Source organism: Cloeon dipterum, chromosome 2 (assembly GCF_949628265.1).
Source record: "Cloeon dipterum chromosome 2, ieCloDipt1.1, whole genome shotgun sequence".
Lineage (NCBI taxonomy): Eukaryota > Metazoa > Arthropoda > Insecta > Ephemeroptera > Baetidae > Cloeon > Cloeon dipterum.
This window is the reverse complement of record NC_088787.1, coordinates 13,760,333-13,780,822: the sequence shown is the minus strand read 5'-3', so window position 1 is coordinate 13,780,822 and position 20,490 is coordinate 13,760,333. Positions and strand designations below refer to the sequence as shown.

At 41.5% G+C, this 20,490-nt stretch overlaps 2 protein-coding genes across 4 annotated transcripts; one reads left to right on the top strand and one right to left on the bottom strand.

Annotated features, from left to right (window-relative positions):
• Positions 1-46: 46 nt before the first annotated feature.
• LOC135935461 (NACHT and WD repeat domain-containing protein 2) lies at positions 47-11,030 on the top strand. Of its 2 annotated transcripts, XM_065477792.1 has the most exons (31): positions 47-331; positions 504-592; positions 676-792; positions 2,272-2,475; positions 2,739-2,883; positions 2,989-3,214; positions 3,277-3,475; positions 3,526-3,768; positions 3,965-4,165; positions 4,221-4,360; positions 4,429-4,639; positions 4,695-4,939; positions 4,994-5,140; positions 5,361-5,466; positions 5,527-5,699; positions 5,755-5,974; positions 6,154-6,366; positions 6,422-6,622; positions 6,973-7,145; positions 7,198-7,389; positions 7,445-7,579; positions 8,002-8,113; positions 8,170-8,276; positions 8,339-8,485; positions 8,541-8,660; positions 8,766-8,960; positions 9,261-9,475; positions 9,530-9,719; positions 9,815-9,973; positions 10,630-10,819; positions 10,876-11,030. In XM_065477792.1, exons 1-31 carry the CDS (start codon positions 226-228, stop codon positions 10,936-10,938), a joined length of 5,184 nt encoding a protein of 1,727 aa, XP_065333864.1. In that variant the 5' UTR covers positions 47-225; the 3' UTR covers positions 10,939-11,030. The 2 variants fall into 2 exon arrangements, with proteins under 2 accessions (XP_065333864.1, XP_065333865.1); XM_065477793.1 differs by lacking the exon at positions 2,272-2,475.
• Positions 11,031-11,384: 354 nt separating this feature from the next.
• Dh31 (diuretic hormone class 2) lies at positions 11,385-20,031 on the bottom strand. Of its 2 annotated transcripts, XM_065479847.1 has the most exons (5): positions 19,917-20,031; positions 13,405-13,517; positions 12,887-12,982; positions 12,642-12,659; positions 11,385-12,144 (listed from the first exon to the last, which is right to left on the bottom strand). In XM_065479847.1, the coding sequence occupies exons 2-5, from the start codon at positions 13,491-13,493 to the stop codon at positions 12,003-12,005; spliced, it is 345 nt and encodes a 114-aa protein (XP_065335919.1). In that variant the 5' UTR covers positions 13,494-13,517; positions 19,917-20,031; the 3' UTR covers positions 11,385-12,002. The 2 variants fall into 2 exon arrangements, with proteins under 2 accessions (XP_065335919.1, XP_065335920.1); XM_065479848.1 differs by lacking the exon at positions 12,642-12,659.
• Between the last annotated feature and the right edge of the window lie 459 nt (positions 20,032-20,490).

The following is a 20,490-nucleotide window of genomic DNA, read 5'->3' as shown; positions in this document are numbered from 1 at the left end:
TATGCTGTGATTACTTGTGTTGGGGATAAAAACCGCGCTTTTAAAATTTTCAGTAATTCGCGAAAAAATTTTAACCGTATAGTGGTGCCGTTTTAAACGTAGCCATGGCGATGAATCAACAAAATTGAGCGCTCCACTGCGCCAGTCGGTTTAAGTCGTGCGCCAAATTGAATTCTCGCTTCATCAGTTAGTTGGACCTCATCAAGAGGAACTTCTTGAGCCACCATGGACGATCGGATGGTGGACAGGATTTTTGCGGGCTCGCTGGAGCATCGGCTGCCGCCCGTCAGCTCCAAGATTGTTCGCATTTTTACCAGCTCTACTTTCACAGGTCAATATTTAGTTTTGTTCCAGCACTTTCTTTTCAATTTTGACACCAATTCCATAATATGCCGATATTTTTTACGCTAACTTGCCTTGAAAGGTTAAATAACACTTAGTGATCTGCGACAATACAGAATAAGTGAGCCTCGCTTTTTTAAATTACATCGTTATTGGCTCAGACACTGGCATGGAGAGGAACACTTTGATGGCCCAGGTGTACCCAAAACTGAAGGACTACTGTCGCGAGAAACACGGCCTTGAATTTCAGGTAGTTGTTCATTTAAAAGAATGATTTATTATTTTGCTGAGCGCTTCATATGGCATCTACTGTAAATTGTAATTAACAAAAAGGTGGTGGACATGCGATGGGGCGTGAGAGATGAAGCCACGGACGACCACATGACAACTGAATTGTGCATGAGAGAGATTAGAAACTGCCAGAGACTCTCCATGGGCCCCAACTTTGTGGTACGCTTACGCAATTAAAATTTAACTGCAACATAAGCAACGCAATTCCTGTCGTCTAAGCTTTAAGCATGGTAGTTATTTCAAATAGAAAGGTGACCAAGCCTTTGGCTCGCATGCTTTGCGTGCACGTTGCAATGTGAGTGTTTGGGGGTCGTGTGCGGGCTGATTTGCACACGTTTAATACTCTTGCATTGCAGTGACGGATCCATTCGGATTTGGGAGAATTGCGACAGTTTTCCGACTCGCTACTTGTTGGTTTGCACATTTCCAAAAATCGTGATTTAATTTCACGGGATGAATGTCTAGCGTTTAATAAAAGAACCCGGTTAGGGGGCAGGAACACGAGCTGGAACGTTTCTGGATTGGGCTTCCTCTGGGCCCGTGCGCCCATTGGATGATATTGGGATGCGAATTTTCGCATGTTTTTCGCTATCAGGGGTTCGCCCATCTCGAATGAATTGCTGCAAAACAATTAAAAAATATATCAATATACATTAAACTCATCAAAATAATACAAAAAATAATTTGAAACAAATCAAAATTGGCACATACGAGTTATACAGGTTTTACATATGAATGTGGCGGAAATATCTGCCATTTAATTCCTTCTGCGATGAGATCTGCAATATTAAGAAAGAGGGACTATAAATAAAGATGAATTAAAAGCTAGCTAAGAATCTAATTGGTCAAATTATCCAAATAGTGAGGGCATCAGCCGTGATTTTTTCCTGAATTTTCTCTTCATTATAGATAGAAAGTCGTTTGAAATAAAACACCGTTTTTTATATTGGTCTTTTTCTCCTTAATTTGCATATAATTGGTAGGTTCACCACTCAAAACTTTCTCGTAATGCAAAGTATTCTAACATGAACTATTATTCTTGCAATAAATAAACACTCCATTAGGCGAGTGACACATAGTGCGTGCTTTATGATCTTTGCATGCGAAATGTCAGTGTTTGTAGTTTCTATAGCCCATTTTAAATGCGCGCATGCAGCTTTACGTGGAAGGGGGTAGTTCTAGCTCTACTGTCTCTCTCTCTCACACATGCAAATACTATGAATATCAAAAGGCCACGACACCGCTGCGCAATATTTATAGGATTTAGTTTCGCCGGTACCTGGCACCGAAGTCTTCAATGCCAGTGGCGGGCGGTACTTTACAGCCACAGCCTCTCTTCCTTGCCGCGTCGAACTTGCTCCGCACGCTTACAACTCTCGAGCAAACAAAGTGCACAAATACACACGAGAATTTGACACCGTTTGATCGTGCCAATTGCAGCTTTCAACACACTAGTTGCTATTTTTGGAGCAGACGGAATTAAACTGCTAATTGAGACTGCCGATCTGATCGCAAATTTGAACATTAACATGCAAAGTAGTTATCAAGCACAGCCGCTCATTTCCTCTCTTGCATTATTACTTGCACGTGGTGTTTTACACAAACTAGGCTAATAAGTCGCATCGATTTGCCATCCAGTGTTTCCTAGGCCAAAAGTACGGCTACCGACCGATTCCAACGTACATCGTGTCGGCCGAGCTGCAACTGCTGCGCGACGAATTAACCGCCTTAAACGTAGACGGCTCCACTCTTGACCTATGGTACAGAAAGGACAGCAATGCAGTGCCGCCGGTTTCGGTACTGCAGCCAATTTCATCGATTTTGGTCAATTTCAACAATAAGGTGATTCAAACAACCCCACCAGAGATATAAATAAATTGAGCAAAGCTCTCCTCGTGGAAGGAGTTTATCTTCCTTTTTTAAATTCACGGAACTAAGTTTTTTTCTTGCTTTTAAGTTTAATTTTCATAATCATTAAAAATCAAAATAATCTGAATTAAACTTTCATGTGGTGACATTTTTAAGATTTTAACATTCACGATTATCGTTGTCTTGAAAATAGCCTTTTTTATCACTTTATTCGTTTATAATATCATTCCTCGCAGCGAGTTCCTAAGCTGCAGCAGCAAGATCAAGCTATCTGGTGGGACACAATGGTGAAGATGCAAAAACTGCTGCGAAAAGCGTCGCAGTCATTATTCAACGGCGGCAAAATTGACAAAGACACCATGCATAACTATTTCATGTCAGGTACATTAGACTAACAGCTCAAATTGCTCATTTTAACTCACGTGACGCAAAGCCATAAAATATGTGTGTCATTTTTCCCCGCCGACGGTAATTTTACTTTTCCAGTGACTGAGCGAGAGATTATAAACGGTATCTTGAATGTGAAAAACACCAAAAACCACTGCCTCGGCTATATCAGATACATCAACAACATTAACCTACAAAATCTAAAGAAGGCGTCGTTGTTTATTGATATTCTTAATAGAAGTCTCGACACTGAAGCTTGCAAACTCATGGCTGATCTCAGGGATGTCCGACTACCAAACAAAATAGAAGCAACAAATTTGCAAAGGTTTAATATTTAAAAAAAAATGAGCCTGACATGTTAATAAGATTATTTTCAAAACCAATAAGATACACGATTGAATGGATTGGGCGCGAAGGTTTGGACCCTGACACTCACTCAGAGTACTTGCAACATTTCATCACGCATTTTTATAAAAACATGGTAAAATTGGTGGACCGCGCGATGCGAAAAGAAGACTCAAGCGCGCAAGGACAGATCGTCACAGAAATCCTGCAGCACATGAACGCGTGCATGAGCTGCGTCGAGGTATGATTAATGGTTGGCTTGTGTTTAAATTATATTTCGTGTGGCCAAAGGTGTTTTACGGTCGGGAGGACACTCTCGAGCGAATCAGAGCGCACCAGCAAAATCCAGAGGCCAAAAAACCGCTGGTCCTTTACGGCGAGGGTGGTTGCGGCAAAACATCCATGCTCTCCAAGTCGGCCTCGATGTCGCCAAAGTGGTTTCCTGGCTCTAAGCCGATTTGCATAATTAGGTTTCTCGGCACCACACCTGACTCGAGCAGTCTCCAGCCTACCCTCGTGTCCATTTGTCAGCAGGTAAATAATCAAAATTTGCAAATCTGAGCAAACTTCATCTGCATACATACTTGCTATCATGCGCCACAGGTCCCATTCATAAATGCAAATACGTTATAACACTATGGCTGCTGTTAAATTATGTCTTTATCTTTTGTTGGAATTTTTGCCCCGCTTTGCTATATATTTTTTATAATAATAAATGTAAATTTCTTAGATATCCTATAACTACATGTTGCCATTTGAGGATATTCCGGACGACTTGGTGCCTCTGACGGCCTATTTCAAGTACCTCTTGACAATGGCAACCAAGGAAATGCCCCTGCTACTTTTCCTCGACTCGATCGACCAGCTGACGGGGGCGCAAGGCGCAAATAAAATTTCCTGGCTGCCGACGAAAATTCCGCCCCACTGCAAAGTACACAAAATTGAGTTAATGAGAAACGCCTCGCCTCTGCAATTCTCGCCTGCAGATCATTTTGACGTGCGCCGCAGAGGCGGACAACCCAGAAATTTCGCGCGACTACCACCTGTTGAGGCGGATGATTGATGCTGATGAGAATTTCATTGAGATAACAGATCTCGGCGAGGACTTGGCAATGCAAGTTACACGGTGCTTGTTTTTTGTGCTGAGCACGTGGCAGAAAAAATTGATTACTGCTTCTATGGGTTTTTGCACAGCATGTGGATGCAGAAGGCGTGCAGGGATTTGACTAATTACCAGTGGCGCTTGGTGGCAAACGCAATTTCAAAATGCTCGCTGCCCATCTTCGTCAAATTAGTTTTTGCCGAAATTTGCCGCTGGAGGAGCTACACGAGGCCGCAGGAAACGTACTTGGCCTCAACCATCATGGATTCGATTATGATGTTGTTTGAAAGGATTGAAAAACAGGTTTTCATTTTGAATAATATAGTACGTGCCATTTTAATAAGGACGGGATTTACAGCACGGTAGGCTGTTGGTTTTCCACGCGCTCGCGTATATCACGGCCGCTAAAAGTGGCCTGTCCGAGTCTGAGCTGGAGGATTTGATTTCCCTGGACGATAAAGTCTTGGACGACGTCTATCAGTACCACTTGCCGCCGACAAGAAGGATTCCTCCACTGCTTTGGACGAGAATTAGAAACGACTTACCCAATTATTTATCAGAGCGGGAAGCTGACGGCGTCAGCGTCATGAATTGGTACCACAGGTGGGCCCCTTCGACCTTGATATGCCGTTCATTAATCAATAAAATGATTTATAGACAATTCCGAGACGCAGCCAAGGAGCGTTATTTCAAGAATAAGAACCTTTCAAACTACTTTCACTCCTCCATCGCGGACTATTTCCTCGGAATATGGGGTGGTGGCGTCCCTAAGCCATTTAAATTTACTGAAATTCAACGACACAGGTGTGAACCAATACTAGTATGAGTTGTCAAACTGACGCATCTGAAAATAACGCTTTTCCAATTTAATTCATGCATTGTAGCCCGAATGATAAATGTTGTTCCAAGTGATATGTTCGACAACCTCCAACCAGTCTTTTTCACACTTTGAATTCAGAACGATCGATTGCATGGCCAGTATGCTATTGTTAATTTTAATTAAAACATGCTTCCAATTTATCAGATTCAACTTGGCTTCTAAAGACAGTTCAGCAGACAGGAAAGTGCCGACTCAACCGCTTGTGTATTACACAAAGGAGGGCAAAGTTTCTCGTTATAATTTAAGAAAGGTAGCAACGAAACACCTTGAGAAGTCTTTAAATTATTAAATAAAATTCTTTTGAGTGCAGTTTGGAGAGTTGCCTTTCCACTTGGTCAGGTCACAACGATTCGACGACCTGTTTGAGCACGTCCTCTTTAATTACCAGTGGATTCACGCTAAGCTATCCTCGTGCCCTTTGCAAGCGGTGCTCTCTGATTTCGAGGACGCCTGCGCTCATCTCTCAAATAAAGAAACAATCAGGTCAAATAAAATAGGATGAAAAGAAATAAAATCTACATTTTCCATTAAACACTAGGGAGCTAACTTTGGTAGCTGACGCGTTAAGATTAGGCGGTGCAATTCTGGGCGTTTATCCAGACATGCTTGCGTCGCAATTAGTCGGCCGCCTTCTGCCAGAAATCGCTACCAACCCTAATGTAAAACGGCTGCTTGAACAATGTGATAAGGAAGGCCCGCACCACTCCGCCCTCATTCCCATGCATCACTGTCTGCACACCCCAGGTGGCCCCCTCAAGGTAAATAAATTGACTCGCATTTCCTTAAAATTATTTTATTCCCTCCATACAACAAACAAAAATATCCGTTATTCGGTACGAATAAATTCATCACCCTCTGCTTATGCACTAAAAGCTCTGAATAATTAATTGATTGCAATATGGACTGCGCTGGCTAATTTTGAGGTGCGTTTACACAGTATTCACTGGAGGGCCACCAGTTTGCCGTGTTTGGCTTCAAACTCACCGCCGACTACCGCTACATTGTGTCTGTCTCAAACAAGTTCCTCACCTGGGACCTGGCCACCAGTGACCTGACCCGCGAAGTCAATCCCGACATCGAGGGAATCATGCAAAATTTGGTTCTCAGCCCGGACAACAGATTCGCGGCCGCCTACACAAATAACAACATGGTTGGAAACAAACGAGTCGCACCACTCTGTAATCTCATTGTGAATACTCGATCAGGTTGTTCTCCTGAACATGTTGAGCAGTGAATTTGTAATCCTGGCCACGCCGCTAGAGAATGATGAGGAGATCCATGGTGTTTTCCTGTTGAATGCACATCTACTCGTGCATGGAAGCCACACATGGGTTCAGTACAGTCTGCAGGGCGATCTGCAAGCGCGTCATGAAGGCGCCGAGTTTATCAGCGCCACTTTCGCACAGGCAAGTGCCAAAATCAATGAAACTAATTGAATTAGACATTTTTCATACATCATAAAGCTGCTGCAACTAAAAATTCAAGTAATTTTGGGATTGGGCATTCTTGAAAATTAAAATACAGCTTAAGGAGGTGTTTTATGATCTAAGACAAATTTAAAATTCAAGCGAGGCACTCAATGCCTCGAATCTTCCTAAATTTATTTAATTCATGTAATGTATTTGCCTGAAATTTTTGCAAGCGTCATAGCTCTCCCGCCTCTATTCCGCTTCCGGAGATTCCAAATGATTTATAACCGGCTCAAGTTTTAATTCATTAAAATCTGGCACATTTATGTCCCTTTTGTGTACTAAAGGCGGGCATGGAGGATGAAAGCGGCTGGGTGCGTAAGCCGATTTTGACAATGGAATGCCAGAGCCTACAGACAATGCGATTCATTCTGTGGAGTGGCCAATTAGATAAGCCAGACATGATGCTAATCGCGAGCAACGAGGACGGACAAAAAATGCAACCGCTCCCTTTTCACAGGTAAACACCGAAACTAAATTATTTCATATCGCGTTCTTTAATCGAGTAATAGCGCCATGGCGCAAAATGCCGGGTGGACCAAAGTTTACTGCATGACACAAGAGAAAGGCGTGGTTGAGGCTAGCGTGGACGGCACGATGTGGACGGTTACCAAAGAATTTGACAAGCCTGGGGAACAACTACTGCAGTTAAAACTCGACAAAGAGGAAGAACATCTTTTCGGTACAACTTGCAACGGCTTTAGGTAGAATTTTCTGCACGCTTCTTAAAACAGCTCTAAAATGCATCAATAATTTCAGAATATGGCATTTGGAAAAGTGCACCATGAAATCGTTCACGCTGCCTCACAGCGTTCGAAACATTTCAACGAAAATGCTGCAGTCCAACTCCTGCGTGCTTTCATTATCAAAGGACATTCTAGTGGCGGCAGTTAGGTTTGTCTTTTTATTGGAAAACCAGAGTGAACGACGGAATTCGCACAGTTCGCAACTGCGAACGCCCGTTCCGCTACATCAAGCGGGAATAAATCGTAATGAAAGCGGCAGCGCTGAGTGAACAACCAAGCCCGTGGGTTGTAAATTATGCAACCTGTGCTACCAGCTTGTTGCTCACGTTGTATAACTTAATTCATGGCTTTTCATAAATTATAGTCAAGCGGAAAGTGTATATGGTTTTGCTTTTATCAGATAATAATATTTCCAAATACAAGATGTCCGTTTTAGGGTTATTTTTTTATTTTTTGCTCTGATTTTAAGTAAAATACGTTACCCATAAAAACATCAAACCAATACTTTCAAATTTTTTATTTTACCAGAGCAACTAATCGCAAATGATGTTTTCTCCCCGGAATTTCTAGGAAAAGCTTGCACGTTTGGAGTGTTGAAACAGAGCAATTGTTGAAACAGCTTGATGCCCATTTCGGCAGAATAATTTCCCTAGAACCACTCACTATTGGCAATTGGAATTTAGTGAGAAATTTAGTGAACGAAATAAAAGACTTGAAGCAATAAAATATACTTTCTAGATCATTACGTCGTCTATCGACAGATCAGTAAAAGTTTGGAACATAAACAATATCTTTGAGCAAGTCCACGCGATTGACAGACACGAATTGCAGATTGATCAGATAACGTGAGCAAAAAATGTTTTCACGAAAGGAAAAATCAAACATTACTCACCCTGTGCTTTCTTAGAATCGCGCAAGAAGCGTGTATCGCGGTTACCGTGACCAGAGGTTGCGTGGGAGTGTGGGACCTGCTCACGGGCACCCAGCAATCCCGCCTGGCCGACAGCCCTTTGGGTGCGATCGTCACACATGCAGAGGTGACCTCAGATGGAAGGTAATAAACGTGTGCTTTGTCCGTAAATATTTAAAGCTGGCTGACACCACCACAGATACATCGTGTCCGCTGAGTCGGGGAATTTGATTATCTGGAATCGAGTGCAGGAGAGCGTTATTTTTAAAGAGGAACAACCCAACATCAAGCAGATTTTGCTGCTGAATAATGGCGAAAGGTCAGAATTTGCAAAACCCGATCTTACAGCTCTTTGTTCTCGGCTGCAAGGAAATTGCGCATCTTTTGTGAATTCCGTATTATGGTCCCTAACTTGTTCTTAAAGGTTTTTGACTGTGTCCGGACCACCTGAAGGCTCAACAGACGGCTTATTAGTGGTTAGAACTTTGCCCGACGGCGGACGCGTTTGGGCAGCAAACTTCTCTCTGAGCACAAGTTTCAAACCAGCCGTTGTTACCAGTGATAATGAGCATATTGTAATCTGCAGCCAGGAAGACGTCTCCGGTGTTCCTAAGTCGAGGTAGAAATATTTCCTTCAACGCAAAATTGATTAGATGCTACAATGTTAAGCTCGCGGGCACTGGGTCTTCTCCAACTAATTTTTAAAATAATTTCAGTTCTGTCGTAAATCAGAAAATATTTATTATAATGAGCTAGCCTTAAAGGCTCCTTGAAGAGGTAATTAAGCATAAATTGCTACTTTCAAAGAAAATAAACTATTTCTGCAATTTATTACAGACTTTTATAAGAGTAATCAAAAAATATTTTGTAAAAAAAATTGCTGGCTGTGATTCGTGCCTGTGACCCATGTTCTTTACAGCAAGAAACCCAGCTCCCGACGGGGCAGTGTGTCCAGTACACCGGGCAGTGTCCATTCCTCCAGGAGCAGCAAGTCCAGTCGCTCTGGCTCGGCAAGGAGCCGCTCGAATTCCGTCGGTTCCACTTCATCTGGCACAGGCCCGAGCACCAAAGAAATGCTGATGGTTTTTGACGCCGAAACGGGCACCCTTAACGCCAAATTCCAACTAAAATCCGGTTCGCCTTTCAACCCCTTTCAAAATGCCCGGCTGACCAAATCGATTTCCGCAGGGAAGGAAGTGCTGCAAATACTGGCGATGCCAAACAAGGGAAACCTGGTGGCTGTGATTGATTCGGATAAAGCTACTGTGGTCGATATTCGCGGCGGCAACGGCAATAACGCCAAAGTGTCGAGGACGATCCAGAAATGGGGCGGCTGCTGCACACAGGACGGCAAATACGGCCTCTACGCCCCGACTCGGTATTTTAAACACTCTCGCGTTATTCTTTCAGCAATTATTTCAAATCGGCCGCCGGCGTTCTCTGGGCATATTAGTATTCTTTTGCGTTTTACAGCGGCGGCTTGCAGCTGCTGGAGCTGAAACATGGAGCGACTGTCAAAACATTCATTCCTAAAGTTGCTGAGGGTGTTTTTACTGTCATGTCGCTTTTTAATCAAACGGATGAGTATGTACTCTACTATCACAGCGGACGACGGACGTTGCGCGTATTCAGGTGATATTTCCTTGTTTTCCTCAGGCTATCGAATTCAAACATTTAAATTTGAGTGTGCTGCTTTATTTATTCCTTATTTATAGAGGATTTTGATGCTGAAAAAGAACATTCTTGTTGCCAATGCATGAACTCATCCCTATGAATTCAGTTGAAACCAAAGTTGACTGTAAATTTTTGACAAAAGTGGCTGCAAAGTCCGCATGTTTCTCAAATAGTCAGAACTGTCTCCTAATTTCAAATCAAAATTTATTTGACAACAAAGAGTTTCCCTAGATGGTTTCATACGCTGTTGGACAGATCTCGACGAGAGGAATCGAAATGTGCCCAAAAAATGTGGTCTACCATTGGAAATTTTGGAGTAAATTTGAAAATTTTGAATTTTTACTCTAGCAAGGTTCTTTTTTATTTCTTGCAAATTGTAGAACAAATTGTTTATCGATCAACTGCATACTGCATCCAAAAATCCAAATAATCCACTTGAAAATAAAGCCATTCTAACTATTTCTAGAGGTAGATTTTTCCCTTGTTGCCTGTTGCACAATGCTACTGGCTCATTCAGTGTAGTTAATTAAATTGCTGTTTGCTTCGTGTCTGATTTCGATTAGCGAGTTTCAATTACGAGAATCCCTCATGATTGCCGCATTCATGCATTGCAGGACTGCCGATGCGAGTATGATTGCAAACTACCGCGTGCAAGCAGAGTTGAGCGCTATTGCGAGCACCAAAGACGGAAAAGCGCTCGTCCTGGGAGCGGTTGATGGATGCATCTCTGTCCTGGCACTCGCGGATCCCAGCAAACCAGAAATGATCTCCTTTCTCTCCACTCTGCCCTCAAGAGACGAGAAAGTATTTGATTTGATTCGTCTTCAAGTGTAGACCTAGAGTTGCAAATGTGATTTCAGTGGAAAAAAGAGAGTTCGCTCAAGCATCGAGAAATCGAGGATACAGAAAAGCTGGGTGCATAGCATTCTGAGAAGTGGAAAATGGTGGTTAACATATAAAAGTTACTAAGTAAGAGTTAATGTTGCTTTAAACTGTCTAATAAATTGAGAATCCCACTTAAATTTGTCCAAGTTTTTACCGACACCATACATTTCCTCAATTACATATATATTTTTCTTATGTATCATTTGCTCTTATAATAGCTTCTGTAAATATTAAATTGATGACTATCAATTGAAATAACATCGATTTCCGCTTTTTCCAAAGAAATTTATAAGAATCTCATACTCAAAATTAAATGTTTAGAAAAATCAGGCTCTTATCCTCTTTCAATTTTCCTCGAAAAATAATAATCGATACAAAGTTAGCTCAAAAAAGCAATCTTTTCGATCTAAAGGCTTTCACGTCTGCGGGAGAAAATCCAATTTGTCAAAAGGGGTTGGCGAGAGAAATGTCAAACACGGAAGTATACTGTGGCTGCATATATTAGACTTTTATTGATAAACCTTGATACAGACTTACTGTGCGCTACATAATGTGTGTATGTAGAATTTGACGTCGAGGCCCGATACAATATTAGAATTGAGAGGTAATATTTTGCAACGAACGGGTGAAGGGTTTGGCCAGGATCGCAATCATGCTCCTATAGTGATGCGCACGCTAATTCGCTGCGCGCGGTTACTAATCACACTACACGGCGGAGTGGGAAATGGGAAAGATCTCGAATACATTGATATATATTACATACAATCAATCCTGCTCGGCGACTAAGGAAAAAGGAGTTGCTATCGGAGAGACAAAAATATACACTCACTACGCCGAGAGCATCGATCTGCTTTGCTAAAACATGTACGAATCTGGTGAATACCAACAGGACCATGAGGGATGGATAATATTGGAGGAAAAATAAGGAGCCTCTGGGGGAGAGAACTTAATTTGGCCGTCGTGAATAATGAGACAGAGAAAGAAATTTCCTCTGGAGGAAAAGGCAGACACCGACCGCCTCTCTGATTTTTTTCGGGTAAGCCTGCCTGGGGAAAGGGTGGGATGAAGAGATTCTGTAGTGGGTGCGAATAATTAGGAGGGATTAGTTGGTGAATGGTGCCGCGTCGCGCTTCCTGCGGCCGGGCCCGCCTGCGTAAGAGGCGGCCGCCAGTCCGAGCAGGTGTTTGGCCGTCTGCGAGCCCGAGAAGCCACGGCTCATGCCGAAATCCAGGCCTCGTTTTGAGCTGCGAAAATCAGTGAGACGAATTGTACTGGTGTACGTGTACAGAGAACACGGGACACAGGCAGAGAAAGAGCGAAATGCAGAGGCGCGGTGGCCCCTTGTAACCTGCTGAAATATGCATGAAAGTGTTCATTATTCATAAATTCCACACAGCGTGCAAAAGAACTGGTGCTCTTTTCGGGGTGGCTTTTTCTGCATTGTGCGCTTCATAGCAGCAGTGGAGGAACAATAACACAACGAACATTTTGTACAACACAGGCATGCGCGACACCATGGAAAATATGTTTATAGTTCAAGTGTATTTTGTTAGTGAAATTCGATCGTAAAAATAAATGACTCATATGTGTTTAAACTTGAGTGGAAAGACGTGGGTGTTCGAGAGAGATATCGACTCTGTATATATACTTGCTTGACTGGTTTATGAGTGAAAGAAATCTGATGTATAAAGTACATGCTAAAGTGGTTAAAATGATATGAGAAAATGAAACTCATATTTACCTCTTTGGGGTGTAAATTCTTTTGTTCCAATGAAACGAGAAAATTTTCCTGTATTAGCTTCGTTACATGTGAATTAAATTTAGTAAATTTTTGAAATATTTTAGCCCTCTGAATTAATTTTAAAAAGCTCAAAATTAAAGCAACATCTTTTTTGTTTAAAATCAAAGGTTGTGCTTTTTGGCAGTTTCAGTGCAGACTTTCATCTCTTGGTGCTGTTGCAAGCAGCCCCTTGGATAGTTCAATACCTCTCCAATTCTTGATTCCTCAACATCGACTGTCCCAAGCGAGCCAGAATTTGGAGCATCAATTCAGGATCCATGTCCGTCTCTATTACTTCGTTGCTGCAATGAAAAATGAGTGTGTTTTCTTTTAGAGAAGAATACATCCGTTTTTGGATTTATATTAAAATATGATGTAATGTATAACAGTCACAGTATCCCTAACAATGGAATAGAACCTTCAAATTGAAACATCATGATTGCAATGAAGCCATTTAAGTTCACATATATTGACGTGTGTTGGAAAGTCATTCTCATCAAATGAATTCGTTGATATTTTCTCTGCGTACGAACGATGGTGTAGAAATTCCAATGTTTTGATTGCAACGCAGCAGCCCACGGCAGGCTCAATAATGGAACGAATTAATTTTACAATGTTCAAACAGCAACCCTTCAACATTTAATTAAATTACTGCGTGTTGATGTGGAGAAATTTGCAGTTACGCAGCGACGTGGGCGCCAGGAGCAACCGGGTCACCACTCACCTTGGATTGATTAGGGGGGATCCATTTGCGCAGGCCATCAGGCATAATGTGATAAGCGCGAACAGGCTGGCTGCAATTCCTGGCCTCATCCTCTCTAATTATATTTTCTAACGCTGCAACAGACAAAAATAAAATAACTTCCAACTCGTAAAGAGAAGGAGAGCGCTCGACGGCGCCAGAATTAAACGCAAGCACCCCCGCATCATAATAGAAAATTACTGCTCGCAGTCCAAAATAGCCGCTCATCCGGTCCAATTTGGCCGCGGCTTTATGTTGCTTACGCCATAATCGGCGGCCAATTCATTACTCCTCATCGCAAATATGGTTGCGATAAAAATCTTAATGGCCCTGCGTGGTCAGCGCGGGCGGCGCGTGTTCAGATTTCGGCGCCCCGCGGGCCCCGACCGACCCCCCGGGAACCCTTCTGATCGCCTTCTCAAGTATCGTTTTCGTCACAATAAGTAAATTTGCATGCTCCCGGCAGCACTCCAACTGAGAGCGTCATCCCTTTTTCCTCTCTTTACGCCTACTCGCCCGCTGAAACTAAAACCGTTTCTGCCTATTTAACTTGTGCCACGCTTTTTGTTTGCTCTCTCATTATTGCCACCACGAGTGCCAGAATTCAGGCAAATAATGCTATATCAAGTTCCTTTTATCCTAAACTGGGATACACATACGTCGCACGAAATAGCACACCGAGCTTACTCTTTTCAGCGTATTAACTTTCCTCTATATCAGCTATTTACGTTTTAGTTTATTTAGCGAGAGAATGTGGGATTTAGTTCATTCATTAGTACCCAACGCTTGGTGTACTGGTTTTCTGTAACAGCAGAACACAATTGTTTTCTTCAATTTTGAGGAAACGATCATTGATATGCCGAAAATGAAAACTACCGAATATTTTTAAAAGCATCGCTCTGGATGTCTCTTTTCATTTAATTAACTATAATAATTCTAGTAATGCAAAGCGTAAATGTAACTAAAGTTAAACACCAGTTTGAATACATTCTGCCTCCGAGCGAGAGCTTTCTGCACGTTCGTTTTCAACTGCATTAATTAGCATGAAGCACTGGCCGTGGATTAACACACGCCACCGCTCCTCTTTATTTCTATCCTATTGTGAGACAAACGCGCAACACGCGGTGCGAGAACAGCGCCACGTCCGTTGTGAATTATGCAGACATGCAATTTAACGCGAATCGTGCGATTTGCCGAGGCGCTCTGTGCATTTTTTAGAACACACTCGAAAGAATTGCGCTGAAAGGCCGCGCGCGCACAATGTACAGCTAGCTCGACTGAAAAGCTTTTCGCTGCCGCAATGCCAAACAAAAATGTTATTTTTTTCAATCTGCGACGCCATATCGTCGTTGAAAGGGAGAAGAGCGTGGGTCGTTGAATTTTTTCTTGATCGTGGATCAGCAAATCTCGCACCACTGGAGCGAATTGAAATTATTGATGCTCAAATTCGCGAAGGAAGCGAAATTACTGTTTGCACAATTCAGTGACGTGAACGTCGTACGTACGGTTGCATAATTACAATGTAGCCGAGGCTGTTAAATAATAGAACGGCTTCTAGGCGCACTTCGTGAGCTATTGGGGGCTCATCTGAAATTCTGCCACTTAGCTTAACCGATTATGATTGATTCCAGCTTGTCTGAAATTAGGCTGCTCCAAAAAGACGAAGATGAATTAAGATCAGAGATTCTTCAAGTGACAGCAATAGCTATTGCGTATAGTAATTAAGCAAAATGCATTTTATGGAAGGTTACATCGTGTCAGGAAGCCGCTTCTGGCCTTCCATCTCATCCACTTTCCATTTCATCTGATAACTCTCGAGCCTCATGGCACGAGCATTATGATGTACGACTGCCAGAGGTCCCAGAGAGACTGTAAAAGTCAATTTCCGAACAGGAAAAGCTTACATGTTTTCTGATGTTTAGGAGGACTTAAAAATATTGCTTTATATATTCGAGAAATTACCTTCATATCTTTTGTGAGTCATAAAAAACGTTCATCAGTTTGGTTCATTAACAAATTTTTATCTTTATTATTACGAGAAATTTTCCTAGCAAATTGAAATGCCCTCTGGCTGGATTATTCTATTATCTTCTTACAATAGAAGATCAGAGAGTATAAAATCCTGGCTTTGACAGTAATTAAAATACAACAAACTTTTATGTTCATTTCATCGAACCAGGCCCTGGAGCATGTAGCCTATAGAATAATAACTGCGATGTCGATATCAGCATTTTGCAGGCGTTTTAGTTTCGCAACAAACACAAATCTCGACCAGCAGGTAAAGCAGCTTGCATATGCCGAACGCTTAATCTCTATAGCTGCGAGCGAGAGAATTCCTGCTCCCCTCACCTGCACACGCGCGACACACCCTTAAGGAATGTAATAAAACTCAAGAGACGATCCTCTTTGCCGCTCAAAAGAGAGCTTTTACGATCGGCTAAGGTTGCCTGCAGCAGCCTTTTGTTTTCAGACGGGAGGTGATGATTAATTTTTTGCCTCGCCGCGTATAATTCTGTCGGCCAGCTCAGGTATCAATTGAAAGGGAACGAATATATCAGCCCAATCGGGATTCCAATTGTGTGCGCCACTTTGTTTGCTCTATCTTGAACCAGCAGCTGCCGGGCCTAACCGATTTTGCATGAAATTTCACGCGATGCTCACAATAATTGGATTCAACCGGTTTATATTAGGAAAAATCGACCTGCTTTTGCCTAAGGGAGATCGCCTCTGCTCAATTTTCTTTTTGTGCAAGCACTGCCGCGAGTAGTTTATTCACTGGTCCTATGGGGAGTCGAATCGCCACATGAATTTGCCAAAAATAAGATAAAAAAGGAATAAAATTAATTAAAATAACGTAACTAAAAATATTTTGTTTTCTATAGACATTTTTGCTGTTCAACGGTTGGCAAAACATTTAAATGAGAAAAAAGGGTCATTCGGTTATCATCATATGTCAGTTAACTTCTTGCCTTGTGTAGTCTTTTAACAGAACAAAAGCATCGCTCCTTTGAATATTTAATAAATATCATGTAAAAAATGACAGTCCATTTTGCAATTGTTAAGGTAGCAACATCGCATTAAAATTTATTTTGCCCTTTGATCTCAATGAAATTAACTTCTCAGCCTACCCTCGAAATTCACAGCCGTTTTAAGCAAAGAAAGCGACAAAGGGCAAGGAATTAAATTTCCAGGGCCATGTTGACACAAGACATGAGGAAAAGTCGCATTACTTTTTCATTCAACGATTTTGCCCCGGGTGCAGCTGCAGATGTCTAAAGAAACCAGAAAGTCAACATACACACAAGGAACACTCTTCTTTCTTTCTCAATATTTTCAAAATGGTTTCATAAAGCTTCTATATGAGTTAACGGTGGTCTCTGCGGCTGAATTGATTTGACGTTTAAAAGCACTGGTGCTTTGTAATTAAAAGCTTCTCATGTTTGAACCAGTGCCAAGCAAATTCACCGCGAGCGAAAAATGGAAACAAAAAACCGCGTATGGGGAGGCATATTTTTTCATTTGTTCAAATCCCATTACGCCTTTTGTTTTCCCAATCACATTATACAATTCATCCTCGTCACAACAAACTCGTGCGTAAAATTTTGACGGTGATTATATTCCATCATGATTTTAATATCTCTCTGGAGGCAAGCATCTCTGCAGTGCTATATAAAACAGGTCAATCGAATTTAAAAGCTACAAATTGTTCTAAATTATTGTAAAACCTGTCTACAACGCGTCCAGCAGAGTTTTTTCCAAAAAATTTAAGTTATTATTAAATTGGTTTTCAAAAACTATAACAAAGGAAACACAAACTTCTATAAGAGCCAAGATTTCTTTAGTGGTCTTCTTTGGCAATAAGTTTTTTTACTTCTCGGTTTGGAAAATAACTTTTTTTTACCAAATTGAGATCCAATTAATTTCGGTCTCGTTTGAACCGACCCACACTTTGGAAAACGGTTGAATTATTTGAGCCAATGCTACGCCTCGGTGTATTTTCATTTACCACACATTGTACTGTTTATGTACCAAAATATGTACACGCACATAAAATTTATGCTTGCTCGTAAACGACCGACGGGCGTAAAAACAAATATTTCCTCGTAGAGCCGCGCGCAAGCATTACAACAAATTGAACGATATTGCAAATGGTGAGAGCGTGCGGTTTAATGACGAGCGCAGCCTGTGTGTTTCTTTTTCCTAGCTTTCGTTCGCTCGCGTGTAACATAATATTTTTATTATTGGCTAGTCGGGTTTGCGATGTCAGCAACAGGTCGGTTTATTCAATGCACACGCGTTATATTCGTTCCACCCTTTTGCGGTAGCGATTGATTGCGCTCCCTTTGATCATTATATTTTTTCCTCGTGAGCTATTCGAAGAACTGTCTTCCTGTGGCAGGCAGCATATGCCTAATAAAAAGTTCACATTTGTGCGTGCGAGTTTTTGCGCCGCGAGACGGATGAGGATGAGAATGAGATTAGGCAACCCGCGCAAAACGTTAGTTCGGCGGGTAGCATACTTTGGAACCACCAGGCGCTTTGCTATGACGTAATCGCCTGGATGGTTTTTTTGGGTTATACGAAAACACCAATTTTCTGGGAGCATTTTTTTAAATTGAAAATTGGAATGATAACAAGCATGACGGTATCATTCCATGGCACAGCAAAAAGCTGTTTTTTTAACAAACCGAGCTCTGTTTGTATCATGAGAAGAAAACATGCTAAAATTCAATAAAAAATATTTACTTAAGGTTTTAATTTAATATTGTTCCAAAAATGTTTTAGTTAAATAATTCTAGACGGTAATAAAAAGTAGGCAAATAATGCCTTGAGTTGTGAAGTGATGTGATAATTTCCTTCATCAGGAGCGTCGCGCTCTTATAATACATTTTCTTATCTTAAATGATAAAGCAGCCAAATATTTTCCACTCTTTGATTATTTGATAACATCTAAAAATAGAATGGTATATAATAAGTAAAATAGGGAGAGACGGTGTTATTTGGGCGCGTTCATCTGAGGAGGTTCAATTTTGCACGTAGCATGGGAGAACGGAAGCGCCTTCGCCCTTAGGAGGCGAAATGTCAACGCGTAACTTTAATTCTTGTGCGTGCCATGCGGAGAAGTCGCAATAAACTCGGCTTTTTGTTTATCTTCCTTCTTGTGAATTTGTACTTTCCACACTACGTCCTTAATTGATTGCTGAGTGTGCACTCCATAGTTTACAACTTTCGCAATGAAATCGCAATCAAGTTTGCAAATGAGGTTTTGCGCGCCACATTTTCGTAAAGTCCTAAACTTTGCAACTTGTACTTAAGAGTGACGACAAAAACCAGATTTAATCTTCTAAAACCGTGGAGTTTTAGCCATGCGACTAAATCAATCATTTTGCCCGCATTTTGGTCCCTGCGATCGCAGATAGTAAGTCGAAAATTCAATTTCCCCACAAATGGCGGCGCGTGTATTTTTCAGAGCGTTTGACTTGGCAAGAGCCTGCGGGTACCGCAAGATGGAAAAGTTTGAAGGCGAAAGCTCTCGGCTTCTCTCTCATAAATAGATACTCGCATTGTGGTTGTGCAGTGCACAAAACGCGAGCTGGATTGGATTCCCCACTATTGACCTTTCTCAGCCGAGCAGCGTTTCGCCGCGCGATTAAAAATACAGGTGAGTCGGGAGATAAAAGAACTGTAGATTGACCTGATGGAGAGAAAATTATATCGCCGAGAGGAAAATAATAAAAAATGAGCGCCAGATAGAATCTCCCCGCTGACTCATTACAGCATTTCCAGGGCTTCAATGCCTCCACTCAGCTTGCTAATTAGTCAGTCGCCGCAATTCGATGCAATATTTTATAATTGACGAGCTTGATACAACTTCCATTGATGCACGAAATCAATGCATCATATTTTTGTCAAGAATCACAAATATTTTCTCATTTTATTGATACATCAGTAAAAAAACATGTCATGGAATACATTATTTGTTCTGTGTCAATCAGATGCATCATTATGAACCCCAAGATTTGTAAATGTAGATTTTGTGGTGAACGGTGTGAAATTTTCAAAAAAAAAGAAAAAAAAGAATCAGTTTAAGAGAAGCAGCAAAAAGCTGTAAAAATTGATATGAGCGATTGTAGGCTCACTTAGTATGCTACACGCATGATTGCGTTTAATAAATTATTCTCATTCATTAGTAAACAATCGTCATGAGCAAAGAAATTGCTTTAAAATTGGTTGTTATCATCATCTGGGTTTCTTACTAAAAATTCACTAACCCAAAAAATCGTTAGAGTTCCGCAGAAAAGAGTGTCAACTTGGAAGTTATAGCGGAACCAAAAATGTAATTCAAATCAGATCGTCGTTGAGAATCGAATCTCATGTAGTGAACTAACAAGTGATTTGAGTAAAATAGCAAACGATTAGTTTGACGGAATTCTCTTGGAAGTATTCCGATGAGGGGACCAAACTTCGAAAACACTAATACATAGTATACTCACATTGTTTGAGCCGAAATTAGTCGGATTGGAGCGCACGAACTTGTTGAGTGGCCGAGAGAGATGTTTGGCAGGCGGCGAGTGCTTAAATACACGGGCAAGTTGCGTCGAGCCGAGGACACGGCGCGAGCGCGGCTTGCGAGGGCGTGTGTAGTGCAGCAGCGAGGGGCGCACATCAGACACCCTCTCACGTCATCATCCGTCATAACGCGACTTAATTGCCATCTTCACTGGAAAACTAACGAAAAATAAGAGAAAATTAGTCTCACTTCCACAGTTCATTCACCTGTTGACCTTATTCAGTTGATTTTGCCTAAAATTCCTTGATCAATAAACTAAACTGCATCACACTTTTTGTAATCTGTTTTAATTTGAATATGATTGTGTGAGAGTTTTATTAGTTTGGAGGCAGTAGTAGGTAAGAGAAGAGGGCTGTTTAAGCATGCAAATTGTTTTTGCTTACGGACAAAAAACGCTTGAGCAGTCTGGAAAAGCAAATAGGAAAAGTTTGTGTGTAAGCAAGTAAAAAATTAATTTGCTCTTCAGTATTCCGCATAAGCTGTTTTAGGAAATCGCA

Bases quoted from the DNA above. Each gene is read 5' to 3' on its own strand.
- LOC135935461 (XM_065477792.1), top strand. From the start codon at position 226: ATGGACGATCGGATGGTGGACAGGATTTTTGCGGGCTCGCTGGAGCAT. The intron at 593-675 runs GTAGTTGTTCAT...ATTAACAAAAAG, and splicing joins AACACGGCCTTGAATTTCAG to GTGGTGGACATGCGATGGGG. The intron at 6,623-6,972 runs GCAAGTGCCAAA...TGTGTACTAAAG, and splicing joins TCAGCGCCACTTTCGCACAG to GCGGGCATGGAGGATGAAAG.
- Dh31 (XM_065479847.1), bottom strand. From the start codon at position 13,493: ATGAGGCCAGGAATTGCAGCCAGCCTGTTCGCGCTTATCACATTATGC. The intron at 12,983-13,404 runs GTGAGTGGTGAC...TTTTCATTGCAG, and splicing joins TCCCCCCTAATCAATCCAAG to CAACGAAGTAATAGAGACGG.